The sequence below is a fragment of the Etheostoma spectabile genome, chromosome 24 (assembly GCF_008692095.1).
Source record: "Etheostoma spectabile isolate EspeVRDwgs_2016 chromosome 24, UIUC_Espe_1.0, whole genome shotgun sequence".
In the NCBI taxonomy this organism is placed as follows: domain Eukaryota; kingdom Metazoa; phylum Chordata; class Actinopteri; order Perciformes; family Percidae; genus Etheostoma; species Etheostoma spectabile.
The window spans coordinates 13,921,981-13,946,349 of NC_045756.1; the positions used below are offsets into that span (position 1 = coordinate 13,921,981).

The 24,369-nt window shown below is 40.9% G+C and overlaps 1 protein-coding gene across 1 annotated transcript; it reads right to left on the bottom strand.

The window, feature by feature from the left end:
- Positions 1 to 105: 105 nt before the first annotated feature.
- abcb6a (ATP binding cassette subfamily B member 6 (LAN blood group) a) lies at positions 106 to 8,734 on the bottom strand. The gene is made up of 20 exons (XM_032506822.1): positions 8,373 to 8,734; positions 7,360 to 7,883; positions 6,345 to 6,485; positions 5,783 to 5,972; positions 5,263 to 5,355; positions 4,882 to 5,074; positions 4,646 to 4,767; positions 4,409 to 4,518; positions 4,244 to 4,309; positions 3,834 to 3,959; positions 3,336 to 3,412; positions 3,149 to 3,212; positions 2,974 to 3,059; positions 2,788 to 2,845; positions 2,596 to 2,700; positions 1,945 to 2,119; positions 1,672 to 1,784; positions 986 to 1,080; positions 796 to 864; positions 106 to 711 (listed from the first exon to the last, which is right to left on the bottom strand). Exons 2-20 carry the CDS (start codon positions 7,873 to 7,875, stop codon positions 552 to 554), a joined length of 2,559 nt encoding a protein of 852 aa, XP_032362713.1. The 5' UTR covers positions 7,876 to 7,883; positions 8,373 to 8,734; the 3' UTR covers positions 106 to 551.
- Between the last annotated feature and the right edge of the window lie 15,635 nt (positions 8,735 to 24,369).

The following is a 24,369-nucleotide window of genomic DNA, read 5'->3' on the forward strand; positions in this document are numbered from 1 at the left end:
GTATACCAGCTTATTGACATTCATATGATATTATTTAGTGGACGGCAGTCATTAGTTTTTCAATTCAACAAGATGCTTTGCTTAGTGTTTCTATTCCCTTATTTCTTGCAACTCTCTCTTTATATCTTTAAATAATTTATGCCAAATCAGGTCAGAGATCTTTAAGAAAATTTAGCCCAAACTTACAAGAGTCAATGTTTAATATAAAAATAGAGACAACATTTTAAAAGCTAACAGAAGTACTTCAACATTCTCAAAACACCCAAGGTGTCATCCAGATGAAGGCATGGGACAACATGCACTACTTTCATTCTATAGGTTTGGAGAAAAAAAAAGTTCAGATGTCTGTTTTTATGATAATAATAATTTGATCTTTTTGTCCTGTCCCTGCATACACAACCTTGACCATAATTATTACAACCAATGCCTTGGGGTACAAAAAGTAAGATTGTGCGTCCCTCCTCAGTCTGGTTAAGGCACCTTCCCCTTTCTCCATGACCTACCATCGCACAGTCAAAAGAAAGTTCTCTTTCAAAACAAAATAAATACAATCAGTGGCCGTGGTGGCCCAAAGAAGATGATGGCGGCTGCAGTTTCTCTGAAGTTCGGTCTTTGGTTTCCGTGTCTGATGAGGAATCCGAGTCCTGGGCCTGCTGTTGCCTCATCCACATGTCTGAATACAAGCCTCCCTTGACTAGCAATTCCTCATGCCTTGGATGGAGAGAAAGGGAGTCACTTGGAGTTCAGTGGAGAAGGGGATCGGCACAATGACATTCAGAACATTAAGTCACTTACCGTCCTCGCTCAGCAATCCGGCCATCACTGATAACCAGAATCTGGTCAGCTCCAATTATGGTAGACAACCTTTTATATACAAGTTAAAAGAGAAAACACACATACCATTAGACAAAAAAACATTGAAAGAAAGGAAATAGGAAAACTAAAACCTTTCAGAAAACAACCCGACAGTACATGCATCTCTTACCTGTGAGCTACGACGATTGTTGTACGGTTGACACAGACTTTAGCCAATGAGGCCTGGATGTTGCGTTCTGTCTGTGTGTCTAGAGCAGATGTGGCCTACAGAGAGACATTATTTGTTACAACTGGAAATACCAGCAATCACTTAAGCCATTTATAGTGGAATGATAGTAAAACAAGTTGGGCAAATAGGGCAACATTGTGGTAATGATTGTAAGACTTCAATCTTAAGATTCAATGCTGATTAGTGCTACGCAATATATTGTTTTCAACTGGCGCAATCAACACATCACAAAGGCTGCAGCATATCGCTAAAAGACACTCAAGAGATTTGTTGTTATCAGAGAGAAAATATCAGTAGAAAACGGCACTTTAAAATATAACTCACTTTTTTTTATAGGTGCCTTTTATATTCTATTCAATGTTCAATTTGTTTAATAAAACTGTTGGAAATGATTTCCTTTATATTTGTTTTAAATTCAACAAGCAATTTGTTGTATTTTAACAGATTACTGAAAGCAGCAGAAAGGCCACTTTAATATGTTTATTTATCGCAAGTAATGTTATTACCGCGATATTCAACTATTATATTTTCCTCATATTGTGCAGCCCTATTGTAAAAAAAAAAAAAGCAACAGTTTTTGGTCTGCTTGTCCACTCAGACATCACTGCCCCTTCCTGTAATCTCACCTCATCCAGCAGGATGATCTGTGGTGCTTTGAGGATCGTTCTGGCGATAGCCACCCTCTGCTTCTCTCCTCCACTCAGCTTCAGACCTCTTTCACCCACCTGCGTATCATAACCTGCCAGAGAAAGACACAGCTTGGAGGTAAAAAAAAAAAAAGAAGTTTGTACGATGAGGCACGACAAACTAGTAGAGATATTCAATCCCCCACGTTAACTTGAACATCCACTACAGTGTGATGCATCAGTTAAAGCACAGGGGGTTAATCCATAGGTTACCTTCGGGGAAGGTCATGATTTTATCATGTATATCCGAAGCCAAAGCAGCTTCCTCCACCTCCTGGTCACTAGCAGAGATGCGGCCGTAGCGGATGTTATCCTGGATGGTGTTGTTGAAAAGCACGGTATCCTGGGGAACCACGCCGATGTGAGCTCGCAGCGATGTCTGCTTCACCTGAGGAAAGACAATGAAGACATAGTCATTACCATCCCCGAGTGTGCCTGTGAAGGCACACAGTCACATCCAGCTGGGAATGGCACAGTGGATAGGACCCATGCCTTTGGTGTTGGAGACCCGGGTTCCATTCCCCCTGCGATACATCAGCCAATGTGTCCCTGAGCAAGACACTTAACCTCTAGTTGCTCCAGAGACGTGCAGCCTCTGACATATAAAGTCGCTTTGGATAAAAGCGTCAGCTAAATGACATGCAATGTAATATTAAAGACAATGTAACTTGTGGTTTCATTTATCTTGGTAATCTCAAGAGCAACACAGGAAGGGGCTAATTTATGCTTATAGAAGTTGGACTTCCTTTGCGTGGAACATATTGTGTTTAACTCAAGTATATACAAACTTTGCTTTTATCACTGTATGCTTAATTGTACTTGGAATTTTGTTTCCATGTGCTAGTTATGGTGCCAAACATTTACCTTTGATATATCCTGCCCATCGATGCTAATGCAGCCTCCCTGAACGTCATAGAAACGGAAGAGGAGTCGTATGATGGTGCTCTTCCCAGAGCCTGATGGTCCCACCTGGAGAGATTAAGAGCAAATTACAGAACACAGACACTTTGACTGTGTAAGTGTCTAAATCCATTTTAAATTGAAGTTGTTCATTACCAGGGCAACTGTCTGTCCTGGAAGTGCAGTGAAGGAAACATCCCTGAGAATCTCCTTCCTGTAAAACAGTTAGGAAATCCAAGAACTGAGTCTAGTATGATAAAACTAAGTCATGGTTGACATCTAGTTTAACAACTTTACACAATTGTAGTTCTACCCAGGCTATCAAATCAAGTGTGAACCCACCCGTTTGTGTAGCTGAAGTAAACATTCTCAAACTCCACTTTTCCCTGTGTGAATACAAGACTTCCTGCATTTACTTCATCTTTCACCTGCAATACAGAAGAAAATACAGAAGATATCATTAATAATGAAGTGGATCACAATACAGCGCCTCAAGTGAAAACCATAGACCAAGTACCTCTTCCTCTTCTTCGAAAAGTTCAAACATGCTTTCCATGTCAATGAAAGACTTCTGGATCATTCTGCAGTAAAGAACAAAAAGAGGCAACCGTTTACAACGATAACAAGAATGAACCAAAAGCAAGAAACTTTACTGAACTAGAGTCGACCAAATTGCATTTTAAGTTGTTTCATCCTCTTCTTACCTGTAGTAGGTTCCAAACCAGTTGAGGGGAGTGTACAGCTGGATGATGTAGGTACCAAAGAGAACAAAATCTCCAATCTAGGATAAGAGGATTTTTTTTCACAGTCAAAACTAATGGCACAATTTAAACTAGAATTGTTATTCTTCACATGTACATTTTTTTTTTTTAAAGATTTTTTTTGGGGCTTTTCCTATCTTTAATTTTTGACACGACAGCTAGGTGAGAAAGAGTAGAGAGGGGGAAGACATGCAGGAAATCATACATCCCGATTACATGTGCGCCTGCTCTACCACTGAGCAACCTGGCCAACACTCACACACATTTTATCAAGACATCATCTTAGGAGCGTTCAGTTTACAAGCGGTGGTTCTAGTAGAGAATACAGTATATATATATATATATATATATATATATATATATATATATATATATAAAATAATGACATCATAAAAACGTCACCATTTGTATCATAAAAAGCCATGTTGAAGTGCTCAGTACCTGAAACTTTCCTTCAGTTACAAAGTAGGCGCAGAGCAGGGAGCCGGCCAGCAGGCCTGATCCGATGATGAGGTTCTGTGTTTGGTTGAGGAAGGCCAGGGACGCCTGGGTCTTCCACTCTGACACCTAAAAACAGGACGAGAAAAGAACCATCAGACGCATGCCTGTACGGGCCGGGTAAACATTGGACATCAACTTGTACACAAATAGCATCTTCAATATGTTCTAATGACTATAGAAGAATGTATCCAGTATGTACATATAATTTCTTGGGGGATTTGGCCGTTTGCTGTTGGGGAAAGTTGCTGATTGGCTTCCACACAGCATGGTGTGCAGCTTGACACTAAAAGCAGTGATGATTCCACATAGACAGGATTAATGTCCAAATGGAAACGTCTCCTCTAACTTACCTGATATTTTAAGATGGCATCCTCAAAACGGCTGACCTCATAGCTCTCTGCGTTGTAGTATTTCACCTATTAAACAGACAAAATAAAAAGTGGAACACAGTTTGGCATCTTATTTATTGAAACTAAATATGCACGTAATGCAGATGAACGAAATGTTTGATGTACCGTCTCAAAGTTTAACAAGGAGTCCACAGCCCTGGACTTGGCATTGTTGTCCTGCTGATTCATGTCTCGCCGGTACTTAGTTCTCCATTCAGTGATAATGATGGTCAGAGCTGGTGGAAATATTGACAGCCAATAATATCTGGGGATATGTTCAGCTAAACCAAGTTGTTTATTAATTTTATTATTGGTAAATGAATTAGAATTTCGGATAGCTATGGTTGAACATGCAGTACTTACTGAGGTAGAGGGCCATGCAGACGAAGACGATTAGGCCGAACCAGGCATTGAAATAAGTGACGAAGTAGATAATAGAGACAACAATATCAACAATGGTTGGGATGATGCTGAACACTATGTAGCTGTTGGTGGGGGAAAAAGGGACAGTTGAGTCAGTTTTCTCTTCAAATAGGAGAATCCAATTTCAGGAAAAATATGGGTCCAGAAGAAACCCAGTCCATCTAGTGTCATTTCACCTGAGCAGGCTGTTAATGGAGGAGGTGCCCCGGTCGATGCTTCGCAGCACATCGCCTGTTTTGCGGCCCAGGTGCCAGCGCAGGGACAGGGAGTGCAAGTGGCTGAACAGACGCACTTGAACCACACGGTTGGTGAACTGCTGAACCCTGATCCACAGGAAGGCGCGGAGGTTACTGATAAAACCTGAGGCACCTGGGAAGAGGAAAAGACAATGGTGAAGGTGATGGACACGCCTTATCACTACCTTCATGTTGAAATGGGATTAGAAACAGAAAATCAATGTGCCGTATCACTTGTACAGTAAGGTGTCTGTCTTTCTGTGGCACTGCAAAGTCTACTCTCTACATTATGCGTCCAGAACATGAATGTGTTGGTCCTACCTGCCCCGCCGCCCTGCATTAACTTCAGCAGGACATAAATACACACTGTAGTAGCCAGAGCATTCCAGCTGCTGCCATCAGTCAGTTCATTCACTGAGAAAGGGACAAATACATCAAGGTAAAGGAAAAAAAAAAACTCTGAGGGTCAGCTACTTGGCTTGAAGATATGGTAGATAAACAAGATAATAAAAAGAGACAAGTAAGATTTGGACTGTGTTCTCTGGTCCTTTATCAGAAAAAAAGAGGTCTCAATTTGATCACATTACACGTCCTGTGGAAGAGTGTGTTAAGCTCAGTGAGTCTGAAGCCACTTGGTGTATATTTACCAATAGTTTTTGGAATGTGGCTCTTGAGGCTTTCAAATTGTGGCTCAGAACTGTTAGCTGAAAAACTATTAGCTTGTGGCTATAGCTTGATGCAGCACTGTAGTTACAGAAACTGACCGTTTAAGTTGTGAAGCAGCTCTGAAATAAATCAACGTCTGAGTCTAAAAAGTTTGGTAACAATATATATCCCTTACCAATATTCTTGTAGTAAATAGGTACAAAGACATTTATAACTCTCTCGAGTCCCAGCAGAATCAAACAGAAGAGGACCAGTAGCTGGAGGAAGATGTTGCCCCGGGGCCACATGTAGGGAAGGAGCATGCGGACCTTTTTCCTGAAACCCTGCCAGGTAGACTGGTTGTCCTCTGTTCTGCCCAAAAGGCTCTGAGACAGACACACAGAAATCAATTAACACAGCATTGTGTTAATCACAGCATTTATTATCTTTTTTTATCATTTATGAAAGTGGAAAGAGGACGTGTCTGAGATGTGACATTTTCAATGTTAGTGCCAAATAAGAGCTTTATTGTTGCGTTACCTGTAGTAGAGCTGTAACAATTTTGCTAACAATTGAAAAAATTATAATAATATTAAGTCCAACCAATAATTCATTATATGATTACAATTACAAATCTAAACAAAATCAACATTTACCAGTCATATAGCTAATGTCAGCAATTAATTGCGGTTAAAGAAGGAAACCGCAAAAAAAAATTGCAAGTAGACAATTATGTAATCAATTTTACAGGTGGTTACCTGTCCGCTGTTCTCAACGTCCCGCTCGTCTTCATTTATCAATAGCATGTAGGGTTTCCGGGGCAACCCTGGAGCTTTGAAACCAATTAGGAAGAGCAGCCCAGTGCCAATGTAGCGCATCAGCCACAGGGCAAACTGCACCTGAGGGGTTTCATAGGCAATCAAAACAGATCAATATGGACACCACATAACAGGTGTTCATCATACAAGTTACTTATAAATGTGAGGTCTTTCGAATGAAAAAGAGGTAGCAAATTGAGTAAAACACAGGATTAACATTTTAACAAAACAGCATTTAAAATGAAGGACAGAGAAAACAATACAAAGAACACAAAATGTCAAGTCATGCTTACAATTATATAACCAGGAAGTCTGACTCAGTGTGGGAGGGGCAAGATTCTGTCTTATAATTTGATTGGTTAACAGTGTACCTTCTGGGATCTGAAAGTTGGACTGGGCAATGACTCAGCAAAAAAAGGCTCTAGTCTTGCACTTACTAACATTGGTGTTATGCATGCTTTGCAGCATGTCTCCCTTTGTTGGCTGGGTGCGGCAGCTTTTTGTAGACAACCCGCACTGCTTTAAGCCAAGTTCTAGGTGTGTCTCAAAAAACTGATAACTAATAAACCTTTGATTAATTAGACTGTTAAAGCACACATTGTCAACATTCATAGAATGATAGAGAAGAGACTTTTATCCTTATGAAGAATATGTGCATAAGCTACCAGTGCATATTTGTAATCAAAAAATGAAGATTGGAAAAATGAACTTAATCTTGAATAGATAGGAATGTAGATAAACTGCACAGACATGCTGCATGTGTGTACAGAGAACAAAAGTGAAGCAATGCATGTTAACTCAATGCAGTATGCAGTGTACAATATTTTGATCAAATCCAGTCTCGAAAAAAAAAGAGAAGAGGCTTTTGCTACAAAAGACCAAGCCCTCTTAAGAGTTTACTTTTCAAAATTATGGTGCAAAAAGGTATCTCATGTGCCATGTGATCTTTCCTCACCTGTTGTTGATTGTTCTCCAGGCCCCACCACCAGTGAGGACTGTACCAGGAGATGAAGGCCAAGTTCTCAGCTGAGAAAGCCACAGCCCAGAACAGCAGCAGGGCTATGCTGTGGCCCCTTGTCCGGTCCATCAGCAGGGCCCTGCGTCTTTCCACCCTGAGTACGGCTATAGCCCAAGCCCAGCCCAGCACAGAGAAGCAGCCATATAACACCACGTAGCCTGGGAGCTCTCCTCCGTTGGCGGCCCGCCACACCATCCCACCCAGAAACTGGATCAGGAGAAGGACAGAGACAGCTAGCTGGAAACCAAAGAGTCGGGAGCGTGGAATGAACTTGGGTTCCATTGCTGTGCCATATTTCTGGTAGAATATGCAATGGATGGTGCCAAGAAAGAAGGAGATGGTTAGCAGGATGGTGGGGACCAGTGTGAAGTAGAAGCATGGGGAGATGCCTTCATCCACCCAGGTGTGGGAGATGGAGGAATTGGCTTCGCAGTAGCTCTGAATAAACCCCATGGCTGCAGCTGGGGAGAGACAGAAATCACTTCATTAGAGATACAGCAAGATTAAAAGTAACAGATTAAATGTCTAGAAGACTGTACACCTTAACTTAAAATTACAACAAAAGGACATGTACATACTGTTGGGTAGTTTAACAATCCTCCAAATAAAGAAGTGCAGAGTCTCTACATACTTGGCTGGGTGTATAAGCCGTTAATGTCAGTGACACCATAAATTGCTGACTCACTGTTGTAGCCTAACATGCTTTAGCTGCTGGTTATAAATTACCACAAATTACCACACATTCGCCACACATTTCCAAAATGTACCAAATGTGGTGGTTAGTTAGGGCATTTTACAGGAACACTTCGTATGAAGTGTAAACATAATGTATGCCCACTCCAACATTACTCACATTGAGAAGGTGAAGGGACAATAGGCAAAATGAATTTAACACTATTGGCATGTATTTCAGAGGCTCTACACATAAAGTTAGCTAATTGTGACATTACCTTATTTGCAAGACGGTTGCTGTCTTCACAGTCACTTCAACGATGGAGACCCACTCACTTGTCAATAACAGAGGTTAACGTAACGCCAGGGAAGCTAGCAAATCCACTAACAACTATTAGCTGTTAGCTAGCTTAGTCGGCGTTACACAGCTTTAACATAAACACAGAAGATAGTTCACAACGTGGCGGACTGGTGATAGTAAAAGTGAGCCAGGCGCCTGTCATCTCTAACGTCAATTTTGTAGACTCGTGCTGTTAGCGGCTGGTGTCCTTGTTGTGTAAATGTTAAACAACTCCTATCCATGACTCGGCAATCGACCCAGCAGTGTTGGGCTGCACGGCCCGACACTCAGCGCCCCCAGGCGGCCGAAGACCCTCATTATCAAAGCCGTATCCAGGATGAAAACAGACCTAACTCTCCCAGACCGGATAGCGGACAGCATGGACACAGCCTTAATAAATGGACTTTCATACAACTATTTATTATATTTTGGGAAAATTCCATGTCCATAAGCAAAAATGGTCGGGCACCAACTGTCCTTCACATTATTAAGGAATTTTAGCAATATAAAATCCATTAAGCCCTTTAAGATGTTAAATGAATAATATGAATGATATGACACATGCTCTGGCATTATGAAATGTAAAAGTATTTTTTATGGTATTGTCTCTTCTTTAGTTCCTGTCTTGTTATGGATGTTCTATGTATTTGTGTGTACCTTTGTATAAACTTTTGTACAATAAAGAAATGAACAAAAGTCCAATTTAATAGACCCAAATACAAATAAGAAATTAAAATGGTTGAAATAAGTGTTAAGATACCTTGATGAAAGTACTTTACTGGAGTAAAAAGTACAGTATGTCCCTCTTAAATGAGTGTAAAACAACATAAAATTTAAATATGCAGGTTGATTACGAGTACATCAATGTTGTATCTAAGTACAGCACTTGCACGAATGCACTTTACTTCCTCCACTAGATATAAAATGCAGTTCATTAACAGTTTAATGAAAAAGAACAAAACTAAACCCATTTGGGCTAGTATGACTTTTAAGTGTAAATGTTATTAGGCAAATTTCTTTTACTTTCTACAGTGCGTCACTTTTAAACTTACATTTACATCATGAACCAAGCATCAGCACTGGTATACACTCTAAACTCTAATTTCATACACTTTAAGGTTATTTTGTATCTTATGCAATATATTGTATGAAATATTTGATCAAATTTGGAAAAATGGGAGCTTGCAATGTTATAAGATGATCAGTAGATGGCACTAAACACTAAGATATGATCAGAGGAAATCATCAAAGGAGTCATTTATGAACATTGTTCATATTATCTATTGTTCATTGAACAATAGTTTATAAAACCTCCCTGACTGTAGACATAGATGGTGAGACAAAAAAAAAACACTCCTGAAGATGGAACATAATGTAATATAATGGCATGATATTTATTGGCATTTTTACTGCTATATCAAGACCAGTGCACGAGTTATAAATGATTGTAGCAACATGGCTTAAGTGTGCCTCTTCCACTGAAAAAAGACATTTGTGAGTCAAAGAAACATATAAAGAATGTGGTCTTTTAGTGATGAAAGGGTATAAGATAAGAGCTTCCCATCAAACTGTAAATTTACGGTGTAGTACAAAGAAGGGAAGTGACTCAAAAGCCATCTGTCGCGTCCGTCCTTCCTATGAGGACGAATTGAAGACTTTTCGGAAAAACTGTATGTGTGTGTAAGTGCCTGCATGTGAAAGAAAAAGAAGAGAAGCATATTCTGATGGAGTGAAAGAGAAAAGGATCTTGTGGTGTCTTGTGTGAATTTATACTCACACATGCACACACACAGGACCCAGGCTGGGATGGAAAAGGGGTAAATCTTATCATTTAGAACCTCCACAATGGGCATAAAGAGCTGCTAATCTGCTTCATCTCTCCGGATCTTTTGTGTGAGTGGAAATGGACCTTCTGTCCATCGGCTGCTTGTCACCCCACTCTTTTGTCTCCCTGTGGATGTGATGGCCTGCCCATCACAACCCTCATCTCTCTCCCCTTTTGTGGGCGTCTCTACCTCAGCATACGGACTCAGCTGGAGCCCTATAAGTCTTTTCGGTGTGTCTTTTCTTGTATTCAATCCCACCTTTTCTCTCATTCTCATTTATGCTTCTTTGTCCTCTTGAAGCTGCCTGACACATATGGATGGTAACAGGCTGTGATAAGACGGATGTGTATGTCAATCTAATCCCTTGATTTAGTGAGAAAAGAATACTGGTGGTGTTAGGAATGCTACGTCCAATCTCATTAGTACTGAGGGCGATCAATAAAGCTTTCGGTTCTGCTGAATGTAGTATTCACTGAAGGATTGGGCTTTGTGAATGCAGTTCTTACCACTAGCTCACTGGCAGATGACCTTTGCCACCTTTAATACTCACAAATCAAGTTGAACGTCTACCAAATGTGTAGACAGGCTGCATTTGCCACAGGGCTGTTGGGCAAGGAATGAATGATAATAATAAGCCACATTTTCGGGACATTCATTTTCAGAATAAAAACAAAGTATTGCATTACTTCCAGGGATGCAACGTTAAACACATTTTTCAGTAAGTATAAATAAAGGCAACTCTTACTTTACTGTATATTGTAAAGTATGATGCTATATCACATATTTTGAACAGCTGTATTCATGCCACAGCTTCACCCTCACTAACTGTATGTCTCTTTCTGCCAGACATACTACATCTGCCAGAGCCAACCCACAGTTACAATCCCACTCAAATGCTCCTGGCAGAAAATGTGATGGGTTTTAGATTAAAAAACAAGCACATTTTCTTTCAGGAAACTAAACTTTAGACATTTGGTCTAGACTCTTCCTTTGGTATCATTGTGGTATTTGAGTGAAAGGACCACCTACAGTTTTTGTGCTGAGTTAAGGCACCATCAACTTACAGAGTTTCTGTGAGCGGATAAGGAAGAATGGGATACTCTTATTTTTTGATACTTTATGAATGTAACCCAAAGCTTTTAAACGGGTGACTAACGTCTCAGCACATGGGGTTGACCGCCTCCAGCTTAAGAGATGTTTGAAAGAGCTTTCCACTTGGAGAGACTTTCCACTTGGCCTCTTGAGCTTGACATTGTATCTCTCCTGGTTTGAGCTTGAAGGGTCCGACCCTGGCAGCCCACGGAGAGTAGATCAGCGACCTTCTCCTGCTATGACGCGAGCAGCGCACAGGGGATAAGATCTCCTGTCAAACTGCTCTTGATAAACACAAAAGGGGGCTGCCTCCACTGCTGGTGAACTGCACCCTTGCCACAGGGTGGGGTGGGGGCTTGGAATTCAGAAGGTGAGTGAGAAGTGGTAGAGAAAGACAGAAAGGAGAGGGAGAGTGTATGTGTGTGTGTGTGTGCAAGATAACAAAGACAAGAGAAACCAGTGTGTGGGTGAATCTGTCACAGATACAGAGACCGATAGGCTGAGGCAGAGAGGTATTGTTAGAGAAGATGCAGACAGAGCCCCAAACTAACCTATCTACACACTTCAGGCACAATGGACTGGAAAAGTAGCAGCACCTTTTTCCTGTACGATACACACACATACACACACACCACACACACACACACACACACACACACACACACACACACACACACACCACACACACACACACACACACACACACACACACACACACACATTACACAAGTATATTGCTTCGAACACTAGAGGCAGTCGCACATGTAGAAAAACCTGTGGCTCCCTGAGGCAAATGATATGTAGATAATCCGAACAATTATGGAAAAAAGTGGGTTATTGTACATTGTGCGCTCAGACCTTACAGTAAAATGTAATATGAACTTGAAAGAAAGCGCTTCAGGGTGACTGCCATGCTGCACCACAGACCACAGTATATCAGTGCTGAATAAAGTCAGTGCTTTACGGACTGGAAAACAAGCAACACCTTTCTCCTGCCCTTCACTTCTGCACGGAAGAAAGGTGGACAGAAGGACGTGTAAAGAGGAATGGAGACAATGTGTGTTGACCTAAGGAACATCATTTCTGAAAACTCACGGTTTTGATGCAGAACAATATTTTGTCCTGAGAATAATATTTCCACGAAGGTCCATCCAGACTTATGAACAGTTTTTTCCCATGTACAGTACAGGAAGTAAACACTAACACTAACAACTTTTTTTCTGCAAATTCAAATGTGCAATTTCTGACTTTTTTATTACTGTATTTATTATATGTTCTGTTTTTATTCTTTGTCTTTTGCCGATATAGTGGTACTTAGTTTGTTGAACAGGTTCTGTCCAATAACAATAAAACAAACGTAATCTATTGTTTTCTATTCTGTTCAAGTCATAAAACACTCTTCAAACAAGTATGCCACACATGTTTAGGACAGTTCCAAATAAGTCGCAAAAATGCAGGATTATCTCATCAAAAGCCACAAAATAAACACTATTATTGACGCAACTGAAGAGTAAGCCCTAAGATGAGAAATTAAGCTGTCTGAGGCTAAACAGTCACCTGTTGCCAAATTCTTTCAGTCACAGATTTATGGATGTGGGGGTTGACACCACCACCAGTGATGGAGTCTTTGATGAGTGAATCTAGCTCCTCATGTCCTCTAATGGCCTGCTGCAAATGTCATGAGGGTGTTGGGTTTGACCTTCAGGTACTTTAATGCAACTTCGGCCAAATCTTCAACATCTAGAGTGAGCTGCAGTGACACGAACACAACCATGGCTGCTTCTATGTGTCCGTTGACTGTCACCTGTAAACTGCATCCTCACTCTCAGTGAGTGTGAAATAGGTAAATTAAAACGTTTATTGGGTCTGAAGACTATGGAGTCAGCAGCACCAAAAAGAGGTAAAAAAGAGGTACTATTTTTATAATATTTTCTAATTTTAAACCATTTTGTGTGTACACATTTTAATATCAGTGAAGCAACCTGAATACAATAAAAACAGCTCTGAAGATGAAGCTTGTAATGTTGCTGAGCAATATGTTTTGTAAGGCTATTAAAGAACGTTAAATATGTTGGATTTTACTGAATGTGTTTTTGTGTCAACTTGAACATTTTAAATACACAGAACCAAACATCACTGTATTCTAGAGTTCATTGCATCTAGAACCTGATGGAAGTTCCATCACAGAATGTACTACTGTATGTCACAGAAGTGATTCCAATTTTGACATTCTTCTCAATGCACCACAACTGAAAGACACTACTCTTAAACTTTACTCGAAACATCGACCATTTCACAAGACCCAGAGATATTTCAAGAAAACTACAGGCTGCTGGTGACACTGATTGGAAAAAGTCATTGAAGTAAAGCTTTATGGATCTCTAATTCCCAAAACAGCTCAATTGACATCTGATCTATGATTGTATTTCATATAAATAGATGTTGTTTAACATATCAGTTTGAGTAGTTTGATAAAAATGTTACTTTTCTGACAATACTTTCTGTAATATTATATAGACTGTCAAACCAAGAGCCAACATGAAGCTTTGGCCTGACCAATGCCTAAGCAAGGCCCAGCGTGTGGTAAGTTACTCTTCTCTGTCTCAGTTTTGTAAATCACAAAATAATGTGCTTGAAATGATTCATAATGAGCAAATGAACCAACAAAATTAGAACCTTTTTTTATTTTTTTTTAAGGCAAACAGCCATCACCAGCACGGTTTGGTAGAGCTCCCACATCAAGAGCACTTACAAGATCATGGAGCCGATGGATTGCATGTCAATAACATGCACCGTAGCAGAGCTCCTTATTATAAAACTGACAGGTGAGTCCTTTGTTATACTTCAAATAACTTCAAATATACAGTTTTTTCAACAGCTAACAAGCGTTTACAGATACTTAAAACTAAATGTTAGTTTAGTTTTAGATGTTTATGGGGGAAAAAAATCACAACATTTGGAGGTCACTGTAGATTTAGTGTGCAAAAGTTCTGAATTTTATCAACAATAGTCCTCATCTATGCCATTGCAATCAATGCAACATAGAGCATCTTTAAACATCAATTTGGCATTTATGGATCTTTGTCAATATACATTACAGGCATCTCTCTATGTTGTCTTAACAAAGTTCAAATATTATCTGAATTGTTCAGTGAGAAATGAATTTTTGACAGGAGCTTATGCATGTTTTAGTAGATGTTTATCAGCATTAAAACACCTGTCTTAAACGATCCGCTCAGCAGTTGAGCCCTAGTTTAACATGCCACTGTGTAGTCTGGCTGCTTCGGGGATTGGAGACATAGGTTTCTTAACCCTCATGTTGTCCTTGGGTCAAATTGACCCGTTTTCCTATATCAATGTACTTTTTAATTAATCAAAATAACATGATTGATTCCACACAACGATCTTTGGCAAGTACAAATCTCTAATTTTTATTCTCATTATATAGCAGTTGAAAAAAAAATTGAAGTGGTTTTGAAATAGTATTGAGTAAAAGTTGACGTATTCCTGTCTATGATTATCCATCAACATCCATGCCTTTAGTTTTAGTCTAAATAATTCCTAATTACTGATTTATTTACTCAAACATTAGGTATAATTTCCTTATTTATTGATCATAAATTCCAAAAATAACTGTAAAACTAAAGTTAATAAGTCAGTGTTAGTATATTTATGTATTACTATTTCAAAAAAAATTTAATTTTAAAAGAATTCTAGAATTAATCTATGGGTTTATATGACTGTTGTGTGACCTAGATAATGTAATAACATAAGTACACAGCCTATGAAGTTAGCCACGCATCTTTATTATCATAAAACATACAATAACTTGTCTGTGTCATAGTGATATCTTTACACACTTTTGTTGCAGAGTGTGCAGCTTTCAAGAGGCAGCCACCATACCACCTCCACCAATGAAGTACTTCAATTGTGAGCCCTTGGTTGACGATGTGTTGGGCATGGGAGACGCTCATGAGAAGATTTTGAAAAACATTGGGTTTCGTTCTCTGGATCCAAAAGTTTTGCCTCATGAAGTTCCAGTGCCTCCAAGCCCTCCACCTCCTGAGCATGTGCTTCACATGGGAGACGCTCATGAGAAGAAGTACCCCGATTTTTCTGACAAATGGTTTCCTTCTCTGGATGATGAAGGTCTTGATTTGATGCCCCTCAGCCTCCTGGCTCAGATTCCACTGCCTTTAAGTCCTGTGCCTTTTGATAACATGTCGGGCATGGGAGACGCTCATGAGAAGATTTTGAAAAACATTGGGTTTCATTCTTTGGATCCAAAAGTTTTGCCTCATGAAGTTCCACTGCCTCCAAGCCCTCCACCTCCTGAGCATGTGCTTCACATGGGAGACGCTCATGAGAAGAAGTACCCCAATTTTTCTGACAAATGGTTTCCTTCTCTGGATGATGAAGGTCTTGATTTGATGCCCCTCAGCCTCCTGGCTCAGATTCCACTGCCTCTAAGTCTTGCGCCTTTTGATAACATGTCGGGCATGGGAGACGCTCATGAGAAGATTTTGAAAAACATTGGGTTTCATTCTTTGGATCCAAAAGTTTTGCCTCATGAAGTTCCACTGCCTCCAAGCCCTCCACCTCCTGAGCATGTGCTTCACATGGGAGACGCTCATGAGAAGAAGTACCCCGATTTTTCTGACAAATGGTTTCCTTCTCTGGATGATGAAGGTCTTGATTTGATGCCCCTCAGCCTCCTGGCTCAGATTCCACTGCCTCTAAGTCCTGCGCCTTTTGATAACATGTCGGGCATGGGAAACGCTCGTGAGAAGATTTTGAAAAACATTGGGTTTCATTCTTTGGATGAGGACACTGATCCAAAGCATCCCAACCTGTTGCCTCATGAAGTTCCACTACCTCCAAGTCCTCCACTTGCTGACAATGTGTTGGACACCTGGAGTGCCAATGAGAAGAAGTACCCAGATTTAAAAAAAAGTTTGTTCCCTTGTCTGGCTGACAATCCTTTGGAGCCTATGCCTTACATGGGAGACACTCATGAGAAGAAATACCCAAATTTAACAAACATCAGGTTTCCTTGTCTGAATGATGACCCTGCTGATGCTCCGCTTCACATGGGAGATACTCTCAAGAAGAAATACCCAGATTTAACAAACATCAGGTTTCCTTGTCTGAATGATGACCCTGCTGATGCTCCGCTTCACATGGGAGATACTCTCAAGAAGAAATACCCAGATTTAACAAACATCAGGTTTCCTTGTCTGGATGATGACCCTGCTGATGCTCCGCTTCACATGGGAGATACTCTCAAGAAGAAATACCCAGATTTAACAAACATCAGGTTTCCTTGTCTGGATGATGACCCTGCTGATGCTCCGCTTCACATGGGAGATACTCTCAAGAAGAAATACCCAGATTTAACAAACATCAGGTTTCCTTGTCTGGATGATGACCCTGCTGATGCTCCGCTTCACATGGGAGATACTCTCAAGAAGAAATACCCAGATTTAACAAACATCAGGTTTCCTTGTCTGGATGATGACCCTGCTGATGCTCCGCTTCACATGGGAGATACTCTCAAGAAGAAATACCCAGATTTAACAAATATCAGGTTTCCTTGTCTGGATGATGACCCTGCTGATGCTCCGCTTCACATGGGAGATACTCTCAAGAAGAAATACCCAGATTTAACAAACATCAGGTTTCCTTGTCTGGATGATGACCCTGCTGATGCTCCACTTCACATGGGAGATACTCTCAAGAAGAAATACCCAGATTTAACAAACATCAGGTTTCCTTGTCTGGATGATGACCCTGCTGATGCTCCACTTCACATGGGAGATACTCTCAAGAAGAAATACCCAGATTTAACAAACATAGTGTCTTCTTGTCTTGACGACGAACCTATGGAGGTTATGCCTTACATTGGAGACACACGTGAGAAGAAATACCCAGATTTAACAAACATTGTGTCTTCTTGTCTTGACGACGAACCTATGGAGGTTATGCCTTACATTGGAGACACACGTGAGAAGAAATACCCAGATTTAACAAACATTGTGTCTTCTTGTCTTGACGACGAACCTATGGAGGTCATGCCTTACATTGGAGACACAAGTGAGAAGATATACCCAGATTTAACAAACATTGTGTCTTCTTGTCTTGTACACGAACCTATGGAGGTTATGCCTTACATTGGAGACACAAGTGAGAAGATATACCCAGATTTAACAAACATAGTGTCTTCTTGTCTTGACGACGAACCTATGGAGGTCATGCCTTACATTGGAGACACAAGTGAGAAGAAATACCCAGATTTAACAAACATTGTGTCTTCATGTCTTGACAATAAACCTATGGAGGTTATGCCTTACATTGGAGACACACGTGAGAAGAAATACCCAGATTTAACAAACATTGTGTCTTCATGTCTTGACGACGAACCTATGGAGGTTATGCCTTACATTGGAGACACAAGTGAGAGGAAATACCCAGATTTAACAAACATTGTGTCTTCATGTCTTGACGACGAACCTATGGAGGTTATGCCTTACATTGAAGACACAAGTGAGAAGAAACATCCAGATTTAACAAACATTGTGTCTTCTTGTCTTGACGACGAACCTATGGAGGTTATGCCTTACATTGGAGACACAAGTGAGAGGAAATACCCAGATTTAACAAACATTGTGTCTTCTTGTCTTGACGACGAACCTATGGAGGTTATGCCTTACATTGGAGACACAAGTGAGAAGAAATACCCAGATTTAACAAACATTGTGTCTTCTTGTCTTGACGACGAACCTATGGAGGTTATGCCTTACATTGGAGACACAAGTGAGAAGAAATACCCAGATTTAACAAACATTGTGTCTTCATGTCTTGACGACGAACCTATGGAGGTTATGCCTTACATTGAAGACACAAGTGAGAAGAAATACCCAGATTTAACAAACATTGTGTCTTCTTGTCTTGACGACGAACCTATGGAGGTCATGCCTTACATTGGAGACACAAGTGAGAAGATATACCCAGATTTAACAAACATTGTGTCTTCTTGTCTTGACGACGAACCTATGGAGGTTATGCCTTACATTGGAGACACAAGTGAGAAGAAATACCCAGATTTAACAAACATTGTGTCTTCTTGTCTTGACGACGAACCTATGGAGGTTATGCCTTACATTGGAGAAACAAGTGAGAAGAAATACCCAGATTTAACAAACATTGTGTCTTCTTGTCTTGACGACGAACCTATGGAGGTTATGCCTTACATTGGAGACACAAGTGAGAAGAAATACCCAGATTTGACAACCATCAGGTTTCATTGTCTGGATGATTGAGTGTCTGATTTGATACCTCAGTCGGCTCGGTGAGAGCCAATGCTTGCTTTATTTAGATTTTTGTTATATGTCATTGTTATATAATGTGTAATAGGTTAATGAATAAAAACTGAAATTATAATTTTGTCTCATATTTATTATTATTATTATTATTATTATTATTAGTAGTAGTAGTTGTAGTAGTAGTATTAGTATTAGTAATATTATTAGTATCAGTCATGTAACATAATGGTAAAAGGTACAAACAAGTAGCACTGAACAACAAAAGCACAAAAACAAAAAACTGATTTATTTATCATTCATAAGTTGACACTGGTAGTGTATGCACATTGACACCAACAAATTTATAGTATTTCCAACATGCACGCACCCTTGCCATTAAACACAAATACACACCTACTGGATTTTTAAGGATTTATCCTTATTAACTTTGAATAATGGAGTATGAAGTGAGAAGTATTAAATGAACTAGTGCTTCTATGATCGCTGACCTAAGAAAGATTAAGAGAAGGCACCTTCCTGCATGATTGGCTCCGCAGCCGGGCCGACTTGCACACAAGCTTGTCGGGGACACTGCCACGGAGCAGAGTGTCAATTTTAAAAGAACATCTCTTTTTCTCCGGGCTGGAGGGTGACGGATAATGCTTTTGTGCATTACTGAGAAGAGAAGGCCATCCATCATGGCTACGTGTGTGTGTGTGTCTGCAGTATGTGCACGGGCTGATTGCATACAGGTATACTGTTGCTTTCCTCAAGGCTGTAGTAAGGTTATGGAAGGGGGAGGGTGGGGCTGGGGGGCCTTCCGGGTAGAAGCAAGGCAAGCAGAACATCTGGAGACAAGGACTCCCACTGGTGTCAAGCAGGGGCGTGTTATTTATTTTGCTGGGGGTCGTGGGAATACTTCAAGCATCTTCTTGCTGATGAAGAACATGATGCTCTCAGACACATTCATTCATTCATTCACATTTATTATACAGGAAAGTTAGTTAAGTTAGATAAAGTAACATTACATTACAATATAACAACGCGCCTGACTAAGTTTAAAAAATGGTTTTCAGCAGGTTCCTGTTCTGCAGAAACCTAAAACATGGTTACAGCACGTCAGGACAGACATTAATACAAGACATCGATGTGGAAAGATAAATTTAGACAACTAAAACAACAATACATAAGGACAAAGACATTCATACAAGACAACAGCTGGGCTAGACAAATACGGACAGTGCAAACAAGGCTTGGACAATGCATGAGCAAATGAATTAATGTGTGCAAGTGTAACTGTGAAGAAGGAGCTGTTTGCAATGCCAGTGGTGTGTTCTGTGTCAAAGGCTACCTCCTCACTACCACATGTCAGGCTGATTGGTGGGAAGGAAGGAGACACAGTAATCCAATAAGAAACATGCACACTTATGTATATACTGTGCCGACACAAACAGAATATATTATTTCATTTTCATGAGTTATAGGAACCTTTTTGACAGTGTCACCAGTGAACACTCCACAGGGGACTGTGCAGCAGGAGAAAAAAGAAATAAATCATATTTTGGATACAAATGGCTGGAAAATACAGGTGAAAAGCAGAGTAGAAGTATATTTATATGCGCATAATTTGCAAAAACCTTTTTTTATTTTCTCTTCTATATAAATCTGGGAGGCAATCTATTCAATACAGAGGCGTCCAAGTACAGAAGCCCTTTTTATTTTTGGCAAGGTGCCGAGAGAAAGAGAGAGAGAGAGAGAGAGAGAGAGAGAGAGAGAGAGAGAGAGAGAGAGAGAAAGACTATAGTTTCACCTGCTGAACTCGTTCCTTTTAGCATGCCATGCTCTGTGGGGCTAACACGCAACATCTCATGCTAATGCTATTCCTGCAGCTGCTCTTGTTTCCATAACAATTTAAGGTGAAGAAGACAGGCCTCTAACCAAAAAGCAGCATGAGTGGAAAGACACATGGGAACTTAACCTGTGCATGCACACAAGCAGGTCCGTACATGCAAGCAAAAACACACACATCCATACAGTTGTAATTTCACACAACCCACTCATGTCGCTTTCCCTCCCTGTGTGTGTGTTCTCAGGAGAGGGCAGGTGGTGTGTGCTCCCCTGGTTCCATCCTCTGAGGGTTATTACTGTTACAAATAATCCCACGATGACGCCAAGTCCAAACAGTTTCAAAAATAAAGACGGGATATTGATTTGATATTTGCAGCAGTGTTTGGCAGTGGGTTCGGTTGCTTGTTTGTTGTTCTTCCCAGTGTATATATGGAGACTGCAGCGCTGCGTCTTTGTGTGTGGCCTTGGTCATGGGAGGAAGGCCTTTTGTGCAGCTTGCTTATTCTACTACGATGTGTTTACTTGACTCCCCGCTCGTGTGCCCCAGCGGCCTGATGCTGTTATGTCTCCAAGGGTCCAAAACTGTAGCTTGAAAGGGACTGATAAGCAAATTGAGCAGGCCCCTTTCCTCCCTTCTCTGTTTGCTTATATGCAGAATAATTGTTTCATTTGGGTACAGTGCATTTTCTCCCTTTATACAGCTCTCTCTCTCTTTCCTTTCTAAATCAATGTACATTTTATAAATATATCTCTGAGTGTGAGTGCTAAAGCTTGGCGGCAACTGTAAGACCTCTACAATATCACTATTCAGGTGAAAAGCAACAGCACGCAGAACAATGAGAGGAGTACGCAGAGATAAAGCTCGAGAACACAGCAAAATGTCCCATGAATCTACTGCCATGACATCATTTAGCAATAGCCAATAGCGTGTGTGTGGGTTGTTATGAAGAAGGGTGTGTGAGTGTGTGTGTGTGTGTGTGTGTGTGTGTGTGTGTGTGTGTCTGTGTGTGGGGTGAGATACTGTAGAGAAAGGGATTGCTAAGTTGGCGGTTTGAATGATGTTTAACTGGAGCTCAGCACAGTTGAATGAGGCTGTAAATCGGCTTTCTCCTGGGTGCAGTTACTCAGAGCGCCATGGTACAGAAATATCATGGAGAGAAGGATGTCACCACATTACTGTTGTGTGTGCGCGCGCACACACACACACACACACACACACACACACACACACACACACACACACACACACACACACACACACACACACACACACACACACGCACACACACTTCCTGCCTCCTACCTCCTACAAGGCATAAGATATAACCCATACCATCAACAGCAACCCACTCAGAGGATTGGGGGTATACACAGAGCTCAGAGCTCCATCCCACATTAACCAAACACAGAGATCTCTTCTCTTGAGGCTTCACATCCACGCAGGTCTCACTGGCACATCTCCCGCTGCCACAACCCTTTTCCACACAGCTTATGATCACATTGTAAACACAGAATAAAAAGAAAAAACAACAAAACAAGACTGACAGCTACAATTTTATGCAATAACGGAAGTCAGTGTTGTGTGTAAATGAATGAGAAATGCATCTGCTATATATATCTAAATGTATGATTACAGCTTAGCCAAAGAGCATTTATTATAGCACCAAATTGAAGTGATTTTTTTAGGGTAAAAACACATTCCATGCTTTTACATTGCACCTTTTTAATTTGCTGCTGCATTTCTGCTGCCATCACACTGAGTGTGCAAGGGGAAATGTGACGGTTGTTCTCACAAAGCCGCTTGATAAACACACGTCACTTGTGAAGCTAATTTGATTCAGATGAGGAGATTTATGTGCAGTGCAGAGGAGACTCGGGAGGTTTTTTTTGAAGGGTAGAATCGTCAATTATTTTAGAACAGATGGGTCTCAAAGTGCAATTGAATTTGATTATCGCCTCGATGGAATACATAATGAAAGAGCCCTAATTTGAACAAAAAGTTATGAGAAGGCCATTTCAATTACTCCACAAACTAAACCGGGGGTAGCGGCCTCACACAACACGCTCAGGCATTCAGATGATTTTCTACTTCGCATTTTCTTTTTTTTCCTTCTTCTTTAATGACAGCGAGAGTGAATCATGATGAGCACAGCTGTTTGTTTGCTTGTTTTCTGAAATCTGCCCCAGCTGCATTCTCGATGCTTTTTGTCATTGGTAATTGATTACCACTTTTCATGGAACACAACTTTGTTTTTTGCTTCTATTATCGCCACTCTTGTTCAAATAATACCAGGCGACTTCAGCTCTGTTGAAATCATTTGACAGATTCGGAGTAAAGAATTGTCTACGGCGCCAGATGATCACAGAAGCTTTAAGATGTTTTGTTCAGGAATCTTGACAACCTGTCAAGTATGATTGCTCCACTAACAGCTTTCCTTTACTAACCTGTGATTGGCAGATATATTTTTACCCCCCCCAAGGATCAAGAGTTCATATTGATTAAGAGGTCTTCTGATCTGTTTTTAGAATTAGGTCGCCCTAAAACCTTTCATCAGTTATTCCTTTATGTTTAGAAAACAATGACCTGAATGCAATCTTAATTGCAAGACTTAGTTACTGATGGGTGGACTGGACGTTTAAGAGATGACCCAAACTAGGTGCATTGTGGGTAATGTGGGTAAACTGCAACATAGATTTTGATTAAGCAATTACTCCCCATTACAATATCATTTTAGACTAAAGACGTTCAAGTCAAGCGATGCAACTCCTTCACTCAAACTCAAGCACAAACACTGCAGACAGATGGTTAGGACCCACTGCGAGAGGCATCCCGCGTTGCCTGATAACACGTTTCTTGTGCTATACAGGGCAACCGTAACTGTAAACACACCAGCCTCAAGTGGAGCGAACAGGTGGCCCACCACATAGGACCACAAGTCACGTTGAGAGTCCACATCAAAGTTCAGTCACGAGGAAATGCTCCAGATACAGTATGGTGGTGTCAAATCTGTCAACGGGAGAGAATATCTTATGCTTCTTAGAAATCAAATTCGGAGCTCTGAACCCAAATATGGCTGCCGAGCGATCCCAGCATGAGGCATTAGCTCCAGTCCAGAGGGAGTAGCATCAGAGCAAAAACAGACCATCAGTGTTGCGGTCCCTCGACAACAGGATCCAAAATTGGCTTAAATCCCCCTCATCGAGTTAATTTCCTCTGTGCCACTTCACAATGACAAGAAAGCTGGCCTAGTTCGGAGCCCTGAACGGGACCTTTTCTCATCCCAATCATTTCCTCCATGTATTTGTTTTTGGAGGCAGTATCCTCTGGTGTTGGGGAGAGGATAATGTCACGGAGGAAGGAAAGTGATGGTCCGTCTGTTGTTTATATAAGACTTTGGCATTTGTTGTCATTGGGTTTGTCGTCATTGGCGGGCAAGCTGCCACAGAGCCCCTTTCCATCCTACACACACACACACACACACACACACACACACACACACACACACACACACACACACACACACACACACACACACACACACACACACACACACACACACACACACACACACACCTCCCGCTCTGACCCATATAGGTGCTTTGAACCGCTGGCAGGCCAGACGAGATTATCTGGGCCCCCTTCCCAGGAAGTCTATTGGGATATGGGTGGGTGTGTGCTTGTGTGTGTGTGTGTGTGTGAGTGTGAGTGTGTGTGTGTGTGTGTGTGTGTACAACATGTAAGTCTCTGTGTGTGTGTATATGTAACGCTGCTGCAGTCTGTGACAGCATTTTGGATGCTGTTGAAAGACATGTAAGGTTTAGTCTGGCTGTGAAGAAGAATCTCAAGACCTTCAGTGAAGATGCAGAG